General features: G+C 42.1%; 1 protein-coding gene across 1 annotated transcript; it reads left to right on the top strand.

Annotated features, from left to right (window-relative positions):
• Positions 1 to 2,124: 2,124 nt before the first annotated feature.
• On the top strand, positions 2,125 to 19,237 carry LOC112218218 (hyaluronidase-4). Its single transcript, XM_024378841.2, has 4 exons — positions 2,125 to 2,300; positions 13,883 to 14,879; positions 15,393 to 15,482; positions 17,388 to 19,237. Exons 2-4 carry the CDS (start codon positions 13,920 to 13,922, stop codon positions 17,835 to 17,837), a joined length of 1,500 nt encoding a protein of 499 aa, XP_024234609.1. The 5' UTR covers positions 2,125 to 2,300; positions 13,883 to 13,919; the 3' UTR covers positions 17,838 to 19,237.
• Positions 19,238 to 19,545: the final 308 nt, after the last annotated feature.

Here is a 19,545-nt window from a genome sequence, read left to right on the forward strand (position 1 = left end):
CTTTTTTTTTTGTTTGTCAGGGAAAATAAAAAACACATTTCTAAGTGGAAATTCCAAACTTTAGAAGACTTAAAACCTCAAATACAGGAAGGTTTTTGTAACGTCTGCTTCCAACTCACTCTCAAACACAGATCCCCTGAACGCAGCTCACTCTCCAGATCCCAATCTCCTGAATTCTGATCACTTGTTCACACACCTGTCAATTACACATTGAGTTCAGTTCTTTGCATCTTGTCATTGTGAGGTATTGTTTTGATACACATTCTAGTCGGAGCTCTTATTTTCGCATAAGTCCTGTGTATCGTAGTTTTTGGCCATCCTCTCTAACGATGCCTTTTTGCCTATTCCCTGCCTGTACTTTTGCCTGCCTGATCTCCCGGACTACATTATTAGCCTTTCCCCTGCCTGTACTGTTACCCTTTTGGAGTCCCTTTGTATGACCTTTTGCCTGCCCCTGGACCCAGCTTCCTGCCTCCTGTGGTCTTTTTATTAAAACACCTGCTGCGCCCTGCACCTACAACCACTTCTCCCATCGTACTCATTACAGTTCTCCTGCAACAGGGTTATAAAATTAAGATCCTACATCTGTTCTGTGTAAGAAGCTGTCTCGTGTAAAAGTTGAGTAGCATAAACGGAAACTGGTATTTTGAATTGGCTTTGATTTGAATTAGACTTGATAGTCAATGAACAGGAAGATCATGTTCAGCTCATGTGGAGCACCAGCTCTAACATAAGGCAAGACAGGTGGCACTGGTATTTATACTCCTCCGGACACTCAAAAATCCACCCTCTTGAATATTTGGAATATCATTCAAACAGGTATATACAGATTCAATATCTGTTCTTGACACCCTGGTGGATAAGCTTGTCACGAGTTTACTCAGAATAATGTGTTCAAAGTAGACGTGCAGTAATGCAACAGATGTCGGATCTTAATTTGAGGCAGTTTGCTAAAGCAGGGAAATAATTCTGCAGCAACAGGAAAGGTTCATTATGTGGATTATAATCAATGGACATTTCTTAGGGGTAATTCAAGTCTGAAATTTCAAAGTAGAAATTATCATCTTCAGAAGGCTTAAATACACTACACGTTTTAAATTGCCTGTATTGTAGGAAAGTTATCCTGCAACAGAGTGATCAAATTAAGATCCTACATCTTTAATGGTATGGTTACATTTACACATGACTGTGTTCAAGTGCTTTTGAATTTGGAACAAGTCTTCAAATTATAAGATTTTAGCTAGCTTGATAACATTGCTAATAATAAAGTTAGCTAGCTTGCTTAACATGTACAATATGGTCAGACTAGCTACATTATCCATATTGTCAAGGTAAAAGGTCAGCGGTGAGATGTCACAACTCGGAAACTCAGGTAGCAACATTTTCTCAGAGTTTCCCACTTCTAATTCCAACTTGGAGGGTCATTCAATAAACATTTCCCACTGGGAACTAGGAGCTACTGATAACTTCGATAGCACGTGAATGCAGCAACACTCATTACTCCTACTCACGAAATGAAATTTATCCATCTAACTACAGCCATCAAATCTGATACGGCCTCCTATTGGCTTTCTGAATTCCCAGGCCTACAACCTGTTATCTGTCCTCATTGGATGTCAACATTATGTCATAGTCCCTCATTGGTTGCCTTAATTTACAAAGGATCACAACGTACAAAGGTTTTCCTTATCTATTAACATGTAATAGCAGAACACTTAAATTTGAATTCTACTGTACCTTTCACGGTAGAGGTTGTCCCACAACAAAGGTTGGCTAATTCTGCAACATGAAAGCACACTGGTTCAAATGAGGGCCAGGAGACCCTCAAACAAACACACACACATCCACATACGCAGGCACACACACAGACACACTCGCAGACACACTCACACTCATCCATATGTTAACCCGGCTAATACTGATTGATGTGGATGATTGTAAGAAGTTCTAGAGAGGATCAGACTTACACATTCAGATCGGTCAATGGGATTTAAAGCTCTCCCTCCCTTCATCCTTCTCGCCTCCTCCTCTCCACTCCTCCCTCCCTCCCAACTCTAATCGCTGTGTTGTGGTGTAAGATCAAGCTTGGTGGTGGTGGTTTCTACTCCGTCACAGGAAACTCTCGCTTTCCCTCTCCTGCTCCCTCGCTCTCTTCCTTCACTGTATATAAGTGTGGTGGGTGGATTGTGTGTCAGACAGAGTAAAGGAATGCCAGAGTGTGGGACAGATGGAGAGGGGCCCAATCCCTGTGCCTCCCCCTGGATTGGCTGACAGTGATGGTCGCCATACGGAATCTACAGGTGAGAGATCTTTCTGATTTGTCATATTCTGACATAGCCCTAACACACCAAAAAAAAAAAACGTAATCTAAAAGGAACAACAAATAGCTTAGCAACTTTTTCAATGTTTTTAAACACTAAGCTTTTACTAAACAGCTTTCCAGCTTGGGTCAAAAGTTGTTGTAGTGGCACAACAGCAGCTTGACGTTTAGATAACGCAGGTGTTTTGTTTTAAACAGTAAGAGGTGGCCTTATTAAGGATGCCATTGTAGCATGGGAAAAGTTCTGTTTTCGGACCAGTCCAGGGGGGGTGTTTCACTCATACACTACGACACACTACAAGCCTGTCACTGTGCCTTAGACGGCTCTCGTTCCTACAACCTCTTTTAATGTCTGCCGTCTTTGTTCATGTTCATACTTAGCGCAAGAAAAGGGACATTTCAAAGTTCAAACAGAGAGGTAAGAGGTGAGAGGGAGGTTAGCGAGACAAGCATTTTTAACAGCGGAATTCAATTGACATTTCATTTCAGGGTTGCAGACATTTTCATCTTCTCTTCACACATTAAAAACAAAACAGTAACAATGCAACCTATAGGGTTGAAAATAAGAGTATTAACAATGGTCTCTGAGAAGAGCGTTAGGTAACTAAATACCTGAGGGGATTTTGGCTCGTGGATAAAGCGCTTCTCTGGGATAATAGTGACAAGGGATGAGTTATGCCCTCACACAAGCAGAGAGATGGGCCAGACACTCTGCAGGACTGACAGATTGTGTTGACAATGTTTTGGCTGCTTCCTGTAGGGAACAGTTCACTGAGGGGGTAAAGGTACTGGCACAACCTGAGGTGTTGCGTTAATCTCTGTGTCTGTCTGCCACTCGCTCTCATCATGTGCTCTGTCTTACAAATACATTTAGCTAGCTCTCACTCTCTCTCTCTCTTTCTCCCTCTCTGTCACTCTCTGTCTCTGTCCTCCGGACCCTCTTTATCTTTCTCTCTATTTGTCTTTGTTCTTGCTATCAGTTTATGTCTGTCTGTTACAATTTAATTTTCTGTTTCCTTTCTCTGTCCTTGGGAAAACAAAATTGCTGTGGTGAGCGCATCAAATCACCAAAAGTACTTTCTTTATGGTTTCTCTTAGGTCACCCAGCTATTTTAGCCATCCAGCAGGGAACGATCCACCTCAAACCAAAAAGAAGACAGCATATTAGCTCAGCATTTCTCAACCCCCCTCCCTCTCAGTACCCCTGGTTATGCCGGGTGCTGCTCCAATGCCGGGTGCTGCTCCAACCCATTTCAAAACTCGCAGTTTTAAATGAAGTGAAATGGGATAAACATCTCCAGTCACGTTATCTCCTACAAATCACTTTAAGTCTACATTTCAGTTTACAGTGAGAGTTCGTGATCCAATAGACGTTCCAACACTCGTGCTTCCGTATATAAACATTTAGTAAGATATACAGAGAGGATTAAAACAACGACTGTGAATCGTAGATGATATATCAAAGATATGAAATCAGCTTGTTCCATCTTGCTGTCAGCTTCTTTTTTTTGTATGCAGAAAATCAAGCTCTTTCAGTCTCACACAAAGACAAAGAGTTTGATAGAAAGCCAGCTTAGTGCATAACTGGACAAATTGTCTCTTCATTTGGGGGAAACGGAGTCAATAGTATTTGGTTCTAAGATTAGGCTAGGTAGATGTGCCATAGGAACCATATGTTTGATGTACTTGATGCCATTCCACCATTAGATTAAGAGTTGTACTGGGCAGACTGTCACGTCCTGACCATAGAAAGCCTTTATTTTCTATGGTGGAGTAGGACAGGGCGTGACTGGGGGGTGTCCTAGTTTATTATTTCTATGTGTGGTCTAGTTTTTGTATTTCTATGTTGGCCTGGTATGGTTCCCAATCAGAGGCAGCTGTCTATCGTTGTCTCTGATTGGGGATCACATTTTAGGTAGCCTTTTCCCCACCTGTTGTTTGTGGGATCTTGTTTTTGTATTGTTGCTTTTGAGCCCTACAAGGCTGTACGTTCGTTCGTTACTCTTTATTGTTTTTGTTGCTGGTTCACATTAAAATAAATGATGAAGAACCCAAATCACGCTGCGCCTTGGTCTACCCATATTGACGAGTGTTACACAGACCTAGTTTTTATATATGTTAATGATAGAGCATAACAAACTCCCGGCTGCGATAAAAACTGTTTCTGCCAGTCATAGGTTCAAACACTCATGCAGGGCTTGGTTAATGATGTAAACCACCCTGTGCTAGTAAGTGACTTGCTAAGTGTGTATGTTTGCCTATTTGCATATACAGTGGGGTCTGAAAGACATGCTAACCTCCCCTGTTATTGTAATTGTGAGAGGTTAGCATGGCATGGCGGTATGGTCTTTGACCCTCTGTAACTTTCTCACTCATACTTAATCATGATTCATTCTGGATTATCCATAAGCATGGTACTGTAGCATCCACATTAATGTAGTCACAAGCTTTATGTATAATAATCTGAAACACAACCAAAACATACTGCAAATGCATCCAACATGTCACAAGCTTTATGTAGTCATTACACACTAGGAATATGGGAGCATATGCTACACTTCTGACGACTTTATTTATAAGAATCAATAATTTGGACCCATACCTTTTGAGAGAAAAACAAATATTACTTCTTAAACAAAATCTCTTTCTCTGAGCATTTGTATAAATCTCAAATAATATAATTCCCCTCATTTGTTTGACAACACAATATACAGTAGCTCAGTATTTCAATTATTTATTTTATACAGTCATTATTGCTATTTTATACAGTCATTATTGCTCATCTTTATCAAGGGAGTCAACCATTTCAGACCCCCCTATATATGTAAATATTTTGACATTGTTGCCCATGTCACTTGTTTTTGCCCTGCTGCCCTTGCCAACAAAGGGGACCACAATGGAAACAAGTATTTTGACTTTACTGTGTTTGGATCCTCGACAGTATTTCGTATATGTATCTTTTTCTGAGTGTAACATGTTTATGTATTTTAAATTGTAAAAAAAATCTAAGGTAATTGGCTAGAAGACATACGTATTAGTTTTAGAAGTTGTTTATGTTGGTCAGAAGGATTCTATGTAAACCACAGTCATCAACAAACTCTTATCTTAATTGCTACCAGATAGGGATGTGGGTTCTGGGAAGTGAAGTTAAATCATTCAATTTGAAAGTCCGCCAAACTTATATGCTCTTTCCGATACACAAAATGTGTGGTTGCTTCTTCTTGGAAAGTGTTACTCCATTTTTATGATCATTAACAGTATATTTAAGCAACTAATATTTATTATACCCATTCATTTTATAGTCTAAATCAAACTGTACTCTAAACAGTTTGTATCAACTGTACGTAATATACAGTAAAGTTAACCCATGGGGCTTGCTGAAACGGAATGGACTGATTTCACAGGATGTGGTTTATCTCTCCCCCTCTTGGTTATACACTAGACACCAGAGCCTCAGCTTTTAGCCAGGCATTTTCCACTCAATAACATAAACAGTAAGGGACTCCTCTGTTGTCCTTCATCCCCCTATTCCCCACCATACGTCACACACTCACTCACACAGTTCAACCTTCTGATTCTGGAACTTATAATGTTGAGATACATTGTTAGTTCAATACGTGTGGTGTCTGTCTGAAGGAGTCTGTACGTCTGGAAGCATGTTCACAGGAGGCTGCTGAGGGGAGGATGCATCATAATAATGGCTGGAATGGAGCAAATGGAATGGCATCAAATGCATGGAAACCACGTGTTTGATGTATTTGAGGTCATTCCACTGATTCCACTCCAGCCATTACCACAAACCCGTCCTCCCCAATTAAGGTGCCACCAACCTCCTGTGATGTACACCCCCCCCCCAAACACACACACCACCACCAATCCCTGAGCAGACTGAATCAGTAGTCTACATTGATCCCCATCCCCCTGCAAGATTTCAAACATCATTCAGAGAAAGTGGTTTCCCTCATCAGCTGAAACGGAAAGCCCTTTAAGTGCCAGACATTATATACTGCTGAATTTCAACTTTAGCAAAGGCTGTCTTTGAAATTTGAAAGCAGCTCTTTCTCACCAAATATGTACCGCAAAATGCCTGAGGAAAGTGAAACTACATGGAAGTAATGGCAAAGAAAAACAAATAACAGTGTAAAAAAGACACCATACTTTAATGTCGATGGGGGGATTTAAATGTCAATGTAAATTAGGTGTACCCATACAAGGATCCGACCATCACCCAATCAACCCCTAGTGTAGTGGTCTGGGTGTAGCTGGTGCAGAGGAGTCAGGCACAGGACAGCAGAAATGAGTAACACAAATGAGTAACACAAGTAACTTTACTCAAATATTCCAATAATATGTCTTAATACCGAGCCCACAGTAAGGGACCGAACATACGTAAAACAATCCCGCACAAAAAACACGGGGAAAACAGAGGGTTAAATAATGAACATGTAATGGGGGAATTGAAACCAGGTGTGTAAAACAAATGGAAAATGAAAAGTGGATTGGCGAAGGCTAGAAGGCTGGTGACGTCGAACGCCGCCCGAACAAGGAGAGGGACCGACTTCGGTAGAAGTCGTGACACCTAGCCCAGGGATCATCAACTAGATTTAGCCACGGGCTGATTTCTTCTTGAGCGGATGGTTGGGGGGCCGGAACATAATTACAAATAGTTTGTAGACCGCAAATTTACCACAAGAAGCCCAAACAGATATAATATGACTAAAACATAACAATTTCAAACCTTGCTTACATTTGTATGATCACGTGTCTCTCTCACGTGAGAAAGTCCATTTGAGTTATTCAGCAGACACTCTTATCCAGAGAACTTAATGGAGCAATTAGGGTTAAGTGCCTTGCTCAAGGATACAGACAGATTTTTCCCCTAGTAGGCCCGGGGATTCAAACAAACCTTTCATCAGTTACTGGCTCTTAACCGCTAGGCTACCTGCCACCCAGATTTCACAAATTAAAATCACTTGGAGCTGATTTCCTTGTGTTTTTACAGTTTTTTTTTTATGTCCAACAATGAAAATTCAACAGAGAACTTTGGGGGGGCCAAATAAAACCACCCGCGGGCCGAAGGCCGCCAGTTGGGGTACCCTGCGCCCCTACAGAGAGGGGTGGAAGGAAGGACGTTTCTGTGGTGAAACACAAAGCACCTGCATGTTTTACCGTAACTTGAAGTTATGCCTTGAGCTCAGTAACAGTGGAAGTTAGACACCCAAACCCAGCTAGCTGTAAAACTATATGAGGTAAAGGGAGAGATGACAGAAACACTGAACGTCTCAGAGTATAACAGACATTTAGGGTGAGACTTCAGACTTAAAAAAAAATAGTATCTTCAAATCACAATGTTATCCTTATGATTATCAAATAAGGAAAGCTGAGATCTTAGTTGTCAGAAGTTGAAGAATTAACAACCACATATGTATCTATCACAGGAATAATTGATAAGATGTACTGTACATTATCAAGACAATGTGAATCCGCCTTTATCCCTCTTCAAAGGATGTGGAGAAACGATTTAGGTACGGAATTTGATGAGGTATGGCTTAAGATCTGTAACAAGATACGATACCCATTTACTTGTTTGAATATTAAGGAATCCTACAAATCTTTTCAAAGGATGTTTCCAGGAGAAATCTGATTTAGGCAAAGAAATGTATTCTTATGTGTTGGAACAGAAAAAACCCACCCACTTTGCAATCGTGGTTAAAACAAGTTGCAGAATTTGATGAGGTATGGAAGATCTGTATCCTGTATTTGAAAATTTTTTCAAAAGATGTTTGGGCAGACACCTCACCAAATTGCCCGAAATATAAGATGTTTGGGCATCCTGATTCATACATATGTTTGGGCATCCTGAAATGTTTGACATGACAAGCATTTCCTGCAGACACAGCAACTATCATTGCTTCGTAGGAAGAGAGGGAAAGGGAAAAAATATATGCTGCTATTTGTCTCCAAATGATAATGCTAACTGTACATTAACTGCTGATAATTGCACCTGCTGCTATTTGGTATTGGATTATGTTTTATTTATATATAATGCATGTGATAGTTTTTTATTAATTGTTATAAAAAAAATTATGGGGACTAGGTTGTTCTTCGGATATTTGGGTGAATTTTTTTCCAACCCAAGACCAAAGTAAGAGGGTTGACAGGGGGGGGGGATTCAGCAGGTGACATACTAACTGTGTACTAACTGTGTACTAACTGTACTAACTTTGGCTTAGGCGTTGACTTATCCATCTATAGGCGGGAGGTTAGAAACTGTAACACATTGTTTTACATGGCTTATGAAGCATGATATGAGGTTATCATGTAATGTTACAATTTCTTCCATTAACTCTCTATTTTGCCTTTTTAACATACTGTATGTGTTACTGGTACTTTATTGTGGGCTTGAGGCTGACTCAAATAGGTAAATCAGCAGGTACAATGTTAGGAGCAGTTATTGTTAAACACCAGTAGAAAACTCAAAATAGTGATGACAATGAGCGATGAAGCTTTAGGAAGAGGCGTTTGGTGTCTGGGCAGGAATGATTATGGCTATGTGGGCATCCCTCTGGCCAGGGAACACATAGATGTGGTGAGGACATGAGCAGTCTGCCCAGCCTATGATTTAGTCAGATCCCTGTATGTCAACTGACATCCTGCCTATGACCTTGGACCTGTAGGCCTTGGCAACATGCAAGCCAACATTCTGATTTATTTATGGTGACTACACTAGGAATTCTGTATTTCCAGTTTGCGTATTAAACATGTCTATTGCGAATAAATGAAATAAAAACAGAAACTCTCACTTAATCACTCATATTGCTTACTGACCTAACAAATCAAATCAAATGTTATTAGTCACATGCGCCGAATACTACAGGTGTAGACCTTACAGTGAAATGCTTACTTACGAGCTCCTAACCAACAATGCAGTTTAAAAAAATACGGATAAGAATAAGAAATAAAAGTAACAAGTAATTAAAGAGCAGCAGTAGAATAACAATAGTGGGACTATATACAGGGGGGTACTGGTACAGAGTCAACGTGCGTGGTTAGTTGAGGTAATATGTACATGAAGGTAGAGTAGGTTGAGTTATTAGATGATAACAACAGAGAGTGGCAGTGGTGTAAAAGAGGGGGATGGAGGGGTGGGGGGCAATGCAAATAGAATGGTTAGCCATTTAATTACATGTTCAGGAGTCTTATGGCTTGGGGGTAGAAGCCGTTTAAAAGCCTCTTGGACCAAGACTTGGTGCTCCGGTACCGCTTGCCGTACGGTAGCAGAGAGAACAGTCTATGACTAGGGTGGCTGGAGTCCTTGACAATTTTTAGGGCCTTCCTCTGACACAGCCTGGTATAGAGGTCTTGGATGGCAGGAAGCTTGGCCCCAGTGATGTACTGGGCCGTTCGCACTACCCTCTGTAGTGCCTTGCGGTGGAAGGCCAAGCAGTTGCCGTTCCAGGATGTGATGCAACCAGTCAGGATGCTCTCGACAGTGCAGCTGTAGAACCTTTTGAGGATCTGAGGACTCATGCCAAATCTTTTCAGTCTCCTGAGGGGGAAAAGGTTTTGTCGTGCCCTCTTCACGACTTGGTGTGCTTGGACCATGTTAGTTTGTTGGTGATGTGGACACCAAGGAACTTGAAGCTCTCGACCTACTCAACTGCAGCCCCATCGATGAGAATTGGGGCATGATCGGTCCTCTTTTTCTTGTAGTCCACAATCATCTCCTTTGTCTTGATCATGTTGAGGGAGAGGTTGTTGTCCTGTCACCACACAGCCAGGTCTCTGACCTCCTCCCTATAGGCTGTCTCGTCGTTGTTGGTGATCAGGCCTACCACTGTTATGTCATCTGCAAACTTAATGATGGTGTTGGAGTCGTGCCTGGCCGTGCAGTCATGAGTGAACAGGGGGTACAGGAGGGGACTGAGCATGCACTCCTGAGGGGCCTCTGTGATGAGGATCAGCATAGCAGATGTGTTGTTACCTACCCTTATCACCTTGGGGCAGCCCGTCAGGAAGTCCAGGATCCAGTTGCAGAGGGAGGTGTTTAGTCCCAGGGTCCTTAGCTTATTGATGAGCTTTGAGGGCACAATGGTGTTGAACACTGAGCTTTAGTCAATGAATAGCATTCTCACATAGGTGTTCCTTTTGTCCAGGTGGGAAAGGGCAGTGAGGAATGCAGTAGAGATTGCATCAGCTGTGGATCTGTTGGGACAGTATGCAAATTGGAGTGAGTCTAGGGTTTTTGGGATAATGTAGTTGATGTGAGCAATGACCAGCCTTTCAAAGCACTTCATGGCTACAGAAGTGAGTGCTACGGGCCGTTAGTCATTTAGGCAGGTTACCGTAGTGTTCTTGGGCACAGGATCTATGGTATTCTGCTTAAAACATGTTGGTGTTACAGACTCGGACAGGGAGAGGTTGTAAATGTCAGGTAAGACACTTGGCATTTTGTCAGCGCATGCTTGCAGTACACGTCCTGGTAATCCATCAGGCCCTGCGGCATTATGAATGGTGACCTGTTTAAAGGTGTTACTCACATCGGCTGGTAGGCTCGTGTCACTGGGCAGCTCTCGGCTGTGCTTCCCTTTGTAGTTTGGTTTGCAAGCACTGCCACATCCGACGAGCGTCAGAGCCGGTGTTGTACGATTCGATCTTTGTCCTGAATTGATGCTTTGCCTGTTTGATGGTTCGTCAGATTTCGTATAAGCTTCCTGCTTAGAGTCCGGCTCCTTGAAAGCGGCAGCTCTAGCCTTTAGCTTAATGCAGATGTTGGCTGTAATCCATGGCTTCTGGTTGGGATATGTACGGTCACTGTGGGAATGATATCTTCGATACACTTATTGATGAAGCCAATGACTGATGTGGTATACTCCTCAATGCCGTCGGAGGAATCCCGGGAACATATTCCAATCTGTGCTAGAACTGTCCTGTAGTTTAGCATCTGCTTCAACTGTCCACTTTTTTTATCAACCAAGTCACTGGTGCTTCCTGCTTTAATTTTGGCCTGTAAGTAGGAATCAGGAGGATAGAATTATGGTCAGATTTGCCAAATGGAGGGGGCGAGGGAGAGTATGCGTCTCTGTGTGTGGAGTAAAGGTGGTGCAGAGTTTTTTTCTCCCTCATTTAACATGCTGATAGAAATTTGGTAAAACCTGATATAAGTTTCCCTGCGTAAGAGTTCTCTTGTTTGCTTATGGGGGAATACAGTTCATTCAATGCTGTCTTAGTGCCAGCCTCAATCTGTGGTGGTATGTAAGCAGCTATGAACAATGCAGATGAAAACTCTCTAGGTAGATAGTGTGTCTTACCAGACGCCGCTGTTCTATCCTGTCGGTACAGCGTATAACCAGCCAGCTGTATGTTGATAATGACCCCGTGAAGCATAAGATATTACAATTTTGAATGTCCCGTTGGTAGTTTAATCGTAGGTCATCAATTTTATTCTCCACAGATTGCACGTTTGCAAGCAGAATGGAAGGAGGTGGGGGTCATTTGATCGCCTACGAATTCTCAGAAGGCAGCTCACCCTCTGGCCCCTTTTTCTCTGCCTCCTCTTTGCGCAAATCACGGGGATCTGGGACTGTTCCCGAGAAAGAAGTTTATCATCCGTGTGGGGCTCGTCTGAAGGAAAAAAATGATTCTGCCAGTCCGTGGTGCGTAATCGCAGTCCTGATGTCCAGAAGTTATTTTCGGTCATAAGAGACGGTAGAGGCAACATTATGTACAAAATACGTTTAAAAAAAAAGTTACAAACAATGCAAATAAATGAACAAAAACCATGTAAAACGTAACGTCTTCTTCTCCTTCCCCTCAGGGAACTCATTCAGCTGAAAAGGTGGCACAGGGAATTCAACAATATTCTTTAGAAATATTTAACTTTCACACATTAACAAGTCCAATACCTCAAATGAAAGATAAACATCTTGTTCATCTACCCATCCTGTCCGATTTTTTAAATGTTTTACAGCGAAAACACAACATATATTTATGTTAGACCACCATCAAATCAAAAGGAAAACGCAGCCATTTTTTCGAGCCAAAGATAGAGTCACAAAAGCAGGATTAGAGATTAAATGAATCACTAACCTTTTGAAAATCTTCATCAGATGACACTCATATGACATGTTACACAATACATTTATGTTTTGTTCGATAATATGCATATTTATATCCACAAATCTCGGTTTACATTGACGTCATGTTCAGAACTGCCTCCAAAATATCCGGAGGAATTATAGAAAGCTACGCCAGATAACAGAAATACTCATCATAAACTTTGACTAAAGATACATGTTCTACATATAATTAAAGATCATTAAAGATACACTGGTTCTCAATGCAACCGCTGGGTCAGATTTTTTTTAAATGTTACGGAAAAAGACTAACTTTGCAATAATCTGAGACAGCGCTCTGACGTAAAAGTATTTCTCTGCCATGTTGGAGTCAACAGAAATACGAAATTACAACGTAAATATTCTCTTACCTTTGATGATCTTTCATCAGAATGTAGTGCAAGGAGTCCTAGTTCCACAATAAATCATTGTTTTGTTCCATAATGTCCTATACTAGTGTCCAAGTAGCTGCAGTTGCTATCACTTTCAGCTCACGTGCCCAAAAACTGACTGCTGGTCCAGGATAACTCACACGGAAACTCCCAAAAGATATATTCCAGGTCGAATAAACTGGTCAAGTAGAGAATCAATCTTCAGGATGTTATTATCATATATATCCAATAATGTTCCAACCGGATCATACGTTTTCAGCTGGAGCCAAATGGAAAGGCGGTAGCACCCACAGAGAAATGGCATTCTGTCGGGACACTGACTATTTCCCCTCCCATTCGGTCAAAGTTCACAGCAAATGCTCCATACCACTTTCTACTGAATGAGGACATCTAGTGGAAGGCGTAGGAAGTGCTACCAGATCCATATCTTGTTGGGAAAGGAGGGGGCGATGATGTCAAAGTTGCCCCACATTCAGAATGCCCCACATTCACTTCTTGTTTGGAAGATTGCCTGCCCTATGAGTTCTGTTATACTCACAGACATAATTCAAACAGTTTTAGAAACTTCAGAGTGTTTTCTATCCAATAGTTTTAATAATATGCATATATTAGCAATCTAGGACAGAGTAGGATGCAGATCACTATGGGCACGCAATTCATCCAAAGTGAAAATACTGCCCCCTATCCTCAACAAGTTTTAAGCACAGGTGCAAACTCTTCGCCTCTGTGGAAACATCCTGCACTGTCGTAAAGGCTATATTGTTATCTGATTAACATTGTTGTACAATATTGAATATTCTTTATGCCGATTAACATTATTGTGAAACACTACATGATCAAATGACTCCTAATCTATGATCTGTGATGTCCTCTCTCTTCCTTTCTCACTCACTGCATCTCTCTTTCTCTCTTCCCCACCCTCCCTCTCTGTCACTCTTCGTCAGCCCTCTATATCATTCACTCCCTCTCTCCCTCCCTCCCTTTCTCTCTCTTTTCTTATTCTGTCTGAATCATCCACTGTCTTACTCTCTCCCTTCTTCCTTTTTCTCTCCAAGATGATTGACGACCCCTTCAGTTGAACCAAGCCCCAGGATGATCATGTTGCCCGTCAGCGGTGGCCACTATCACCACGTCGTGCCTGTGGCTTGTGCCCTCACCTGCTTCTGGCCCCTGCTACTTTTTCATGCCGTCTTTGGCCAGAAGCCCGCCAAGCTGCCCCTGGTGGGCCGCAAGCCCTTCATTGCTGCCTGGAATGCACCGCTGGACCTGTGCACTGTCAAGTACAATGTCCACACCAACCTGGAGCAACTCTTCCACATCAGTGGCAGCCCACGGGCTATCCGCACTGGCCAGAATGTCACCATTTTCTATGCCAATCGGCTGGGCCTCTACCCTTTTTACACGGACCAGGGCGTCCCCATCAATGGAGGCCTCCCCCAGAACTGCAGCCTGGAGGCCCACCTCCTCAAGACGTACAAGGACATCGTCCATTTTATCCCCTCTGAGGACTTTGCTGGACTGGCAGTCATCGACTGGGAGTATTGGCGGCCTCAGTGGAACCGCAACTGGCACAAGAAGGACATCTACCGATGCAAGTCCCGGGAGATGATCACACAGGCCTATGTCAACGTGACTCCATCACAAATCGAGGTGCTGGCACGAAAACGCTTTGAGAGGAGTGGCCAGGCATTCATGCAGAGGACAGTCCAGCTAGGGACGCGCCTTCGCCCCAATGGACTCTGGGGCTTCTACCTCTACCCAGACTGCCACAACTACAACCTGCATGAGCACAACTACACAGGCTCCTGCCCCCTGCTAGAGAGCCTGCGTAACGACGAGCTGCTCTGGTTGTGGAATAGCAGCACAGCATTGTTCCCCTCAGTGGCTATCAGGAAGAGTCAAAAAGATAGTGTCAGCAACCTCCATTTCTCCCAGTTCAGGGTGCTGGAGTCTCTGAGGATAGCTGGGCTTACCTCGCACGACTTTGAGCTGCCCACATTTGTGTACACACGCCTAGGGTACAGGGATGAGGCTATGGCCTTCCTCACCACGGTAAGACTGCTACACTTAGTAACCCAAAGGTCTAAAATCAAGTGACCAGTTGGTTATCAATCTGGTCCTGGAGAGCTACAGGATGTGTAGTTTAAAAAAAATCCAGACCATCATTAACACATATGATTCAACAAATTAACTAATCATCAAGGCCACCAGGTGTGTTTTAGTTGGGCTAGAACAAAACATTGCACTTCATGATACATGATCCAAATAGGGTTGTAATTCACTGATTAATATTCCACACTATAAAACCTGTGTAATCCTTTATATACAGGATCAGTTATGACATAATTTATTTCTTCATGATTTCTTAAATTTATCTTGCCATTCTCTGTCTCTCTCAGCAGTCAACACTACTTAGTGAACTGTCTAGTCAGTTGAGTGCAGGCAATCCTGCCTCTCTTGAGGAGACATTAGCACCATCTTGTGGCTGTACAAAGAAGTTCAACATCTGGTGTAATATAGAATGTGGTGGAATATCCTGTGTGCGTGTCTTTGTGTGTATTGCAGACAGACTTGGTCCACACCATTGGTGAGAGTGCTGCTTTGGGGGCTGCAGGTTTTGTGATCTGGGGAGACCTCAACCTCACTTCATCCAAAGTGAGTCTCATTATATATCTAAACTGTATATGATCTTTGGACACTGTGTTAACAACCCTCCAGGCAAGCTTCAATGCCATACAACTCTCCTTCCGTGGCCTCCAATTGCTCTTAAATACAAGTAAAACTAAATGCATGCTCTTCAACCGATCGCTACCTGCACCTACCCGCCTGTCCAACATCACTACTCTGGACGGCTCTGACTTAGAATACGTGGACAACTACAAATACTTAGGTGTCTGGTTAGACTGTAAACTCTCCTTCCAGACCCATATCAAACATCTCCAATCCAAAGTTAAATCTAGAATTGGCTTCCTATTTCGCAACAAAGCATCCTTCACTCATGCTGCCAAACATACCCTTGTAAAACTGACCATCCTACCAATCCTCGACTTTGGCGATGTCATTTACAAAATAGCCTCCAATACCCTACTCAACAAATTGGATGCAGTCTATCATAGTGCAATCCGTTTTGTCACCAAAGCCCCATATACTACCCACCATTGCGACCTGTACGCTCTCGTTGGCTGGCCCTCGCTTCATACTCATGGCGAAACCCACTGGCTCCATGTCATCTACAAGACCCTGCTAGGTAAAGTCCCCCTTATCTCAGCTCGCTGGTCACCATAGCATCTCCCACCTGTAGCACACGCTCCAGCAGGTATATCTCTCTAGTCACCCCCAAAACCAATTCTTTCTTTGGCCGCCTCTCCTTCCAGTTCTCTGCTGCCAATGACTGGAACGAACTACAAAAATCTCTGAAACTGGAAACACTTATCTCCCTCACTAGCTTTAAGCACCAACTGTCAGAGCAGCTCACAGATTACTGCTCCTGTACATAGCCCACCTATAATTTAGCCCAAACAACTACCTCTTTCCCAACTGTATTTAATTTTTATTTATTTATTTATTTTGCTCCTTTGCACCCCATTATTTTTATTTCTACTTTGCACATTCTTCCATTGCAAAACTACCATTCCAGTGTTTTACTTGCTATATTGTATTTACTTTGCCACCATGGCCTTTTTTGCCTTTACCTCCCTTCTCACCTCATTTGCTCACATTGTATATAGACTTGTTTATACTGTATTATTGACTGTATGTTTGTTTTACTCCATGTGTAACTCTGTGTCGTTGTATCTGTCGAACTGCTTTGCTTTATCTTGGCCAGGTCGCAATTGTAAATGAGAACTTGTTCTCAACTTGCCTACCTGGTTAAATAAAGGTAAAATAAATAAATAAAATAAAAATCTATTATATAATAAGACACCAGCTGGAATGTGGTTTTAACCAATCAGCATCCAGGATTAGACCCACCCTTTGTATAATGTATAATTAGTGTTACAGTTTGACTATCAAAGTGTTACACAAGCTAGAATGGGGTAGAGCTAAAGAGACTGGCGATAAGGCAATTAACAGCTCTGATAAAGGAAAATCCTTAAATTAAAGCTATGAAAATAAAGTGCTCCCTTTAGCATATGCTGCACATGAATTTAATTTTGTTTAGACTTATTTTCACTGTCAACACTTCCAAGGCCTGTGTACATCTGCCATTCAAAATGAGGCTTTGAGAAGAAAGGTCACGCATTCCTAAGTGTATTACAAACATTCTTCTCTTGAAATTTGAGTTGCTGTAGAAAGTATTTAAAAAATCTGGACAAAACTACATGCTAATGCTATGAATATAAAGAGGGATAAAAAAGTTAGTTGACAATAGTTGACAACCCATAGAGAATAGTTATGACAGTAGGGTAGTGCTCGCTAAAGTATACGTCAATGGATTATCATGAATTGCACAATGCCCTCAGTCGTTTGACTTTCTCTTAGTTAAAGAAAAATGCTTACTCTTCCTTTCTTTCTTGCTCCCATTCCCCCCCCCCCTCTTTCTCTCTCACCCATCTTCAGCACAACTGCACAAAGGTAAAGTCCTTCCTCAAACACCGCCTGGGTCAATACATCACCAATGTGACACGGGCCGCAGAGGTCTGCAGTGACTTCCTGTGCCAGAGCAACGGCCGCTGTGTCCGCAGGGACCTCCACGCCCCGTACTACCTCCACCTGAGTGGAGACAGCTACCACATTCAGCCCTCGGGGGATGGGGACTTTGCGGTCACGGGCAAGCACTCGCTGCCTGAGCTCCAACTACTGGCCAAGAGATTCCACTGTCACTGCTATGAGGGACACACCGGGGAGAAGTGTGATAGCCTGAACAAGGTGGTGGCAGAAGAGGAGGAAGAGGAGGGGGGAGAGGCGGAGGATGGGGAGAAGGAGCAGAGGGAAAGTGCTGCTCCACAAACTGGGAACAGCTTTAGCTTGGTGGTGTTGCTCCTTCTATTGAATGTCTCCTTTGTGTGACTGTGGTATGATAATAGCACTTGAAGTGTCTTGTGTTGTTTGGGGAGACAGAGCTTGAAGTCACTTCCATAGGAACTGCTATTACGTAATGCTGTGCCGTCGTCCTACAGGGTCCTGTATTATAGTGGGTAACGCTTTACTTGAAGGGTACCTGCATAATGACTACATGACACATCCATAACTCATACACACTTCATTTGTAAAGTCTGATTATATATAACAATGGGACCAATATAAAATCTGGGCGATTCTTTTGTCATTTTGCATTTAAGCATGCGTTGCCAGCAACAGCATTTATTTGCTGAAAGTGAGCTAACTTCATAACTTGTCACCTCACCGCTATCACTACTGGTACCATTGTAAGCACTGACAATGAAAAGGTATCTGGGAGTCTTGCTCCAGTCTTCCCTAATACTGTGTAGTTTCATATAGCAATAAGCTTGACATTTGCACAACTCAAATGAGTTTATTTTTTAATGGTAAGCCTATCATTGAACGATAATTCATTTCAATAGATGATCTAATTTGGCTATTAAAGGCACAATAAAGTGGAAAAATTCCTAGACACTGCGCAATTTGAAAAAGCCTTGTGTATTTTTTTATCGATCATGTTAGGAACCACATCACACTTGGGCCACAAGACCTTCCACATGTGTAATAGGTGACATAAGAATGTTGTGCAACATCGGTGCTATGGAGGTTGACAGTTGTTTCTTTCCCACACCTTTCTGCAAACATTGGTATTCAAACAAAGTCATATTCAGACGGAACATCTCATCGATTCACCGTTCAAAAAGAATCCCAAACCTTACTTATCACTCTAACATTGAAGCTTGAAGTGCAGATAGAAAGTGGGTAACCAGCAATTGAAGAGACAAGGTATTTGATCTCATCACCCTTTGCCTTTCCTCCTTAGTACTTTGTCAATACTAATTAGGACACTTAGAAGCTATTTTTTTTTTCAACATCAAATTCAGTGTCTTCTACCCAGGTTACTCTTGAAATGTGTGTTGAAAACTGTGTAAAATGATTTATGTACAATTTTCATACTAAACTGGAATGTAAACCATTATATGTCACATATGGACAATATTTTATTTGAATGGAAAGAATAGAAATGTTTAAAATCTTCCAAGTTTTGTTCACGTTGCTGTTTACCCAATGCACGATGGCACTGTACAATGTACTCCAAATGTTCTTTCCAAGGGCTAGTCTTATAACTGATGTAGCAACAATATAAGGCAAGTTTATTTGTGGATGCTTTACTTTTTGTTGATGTGTAATGTGCATGGATAAGCGGTTCATATACAGTTGAAGTCGGTTAGGATCACCACTTTATTTTAAGAATGTGAAATGTTGGAATAATAGTAGAGAGAATGTGTTATTTCAGCTTTTATTTCTTTCATCACATTCCCAGTGGGTCAGAAGTTTACATACACTCAATGAGCATTTGGTAGCATTGCATTTAAATTGTTGAACTTGGGTCAAACTTTTAGGGTAGCCTTCCACAAGCTTCCCATAATAAGTTGGGTGAATTTTGTCCCATTCCTCCTGACAGAACTGGTGTAACTGAGTCAGGTTTGTAGACCTCCTTGCTCGCACACATTTTTTCAGTTCTGCCCATACATTTTCTATAGGTTTGAGGTCAGGGTTTTTTGATGGCCACTCCAATACCTTGACTTTGTTGTCCTTAAGTCATTTTGCCACA

This window comes from Oncorhynchus tshawytscha, linkage group LG19 (genome assembly GCF_018296145.1).
Source record: "Oncorhynchus tshawytscha isolate Ot180627B linkage group LG19, Otsh_v2.0, whole genome shotgun sequence".
Lineage (NCBI taxonomy): Eukaryota > Metazoa > Chordata > Actinopteri > Salmoniformes > Salmonidae > Oncorhynchus > Oncorhynchus tshawytscha.

What these genes read in the sequence shown, in the direction of transcription:
- LOC112218218 (XM_024378841.2), top strand. Translation starts at nt 13,920, where the DNA reads ATGATCATGTTGCCCGTCAGCGGTGGCCACTATCACCACGTCGTGCCT. An exon ending in CTATGGCCTTCCTCACCACG is followed by an intron (nt 14,880 to 15,392) that starts GTAAGACTGCTA and finishes TGTGTATTGCAG; the next exon opens with ACAGACTTGGTCCACACCAT. An exon ending in TCAACCTCACTTCATCCAAA is followed by an intron (nt 15,483 to 17,387) that starts GTGAGTCTCATT and finishes ACCCATCTTCAG; the next exon opens with CACAACTGCACAAAGGTAAA.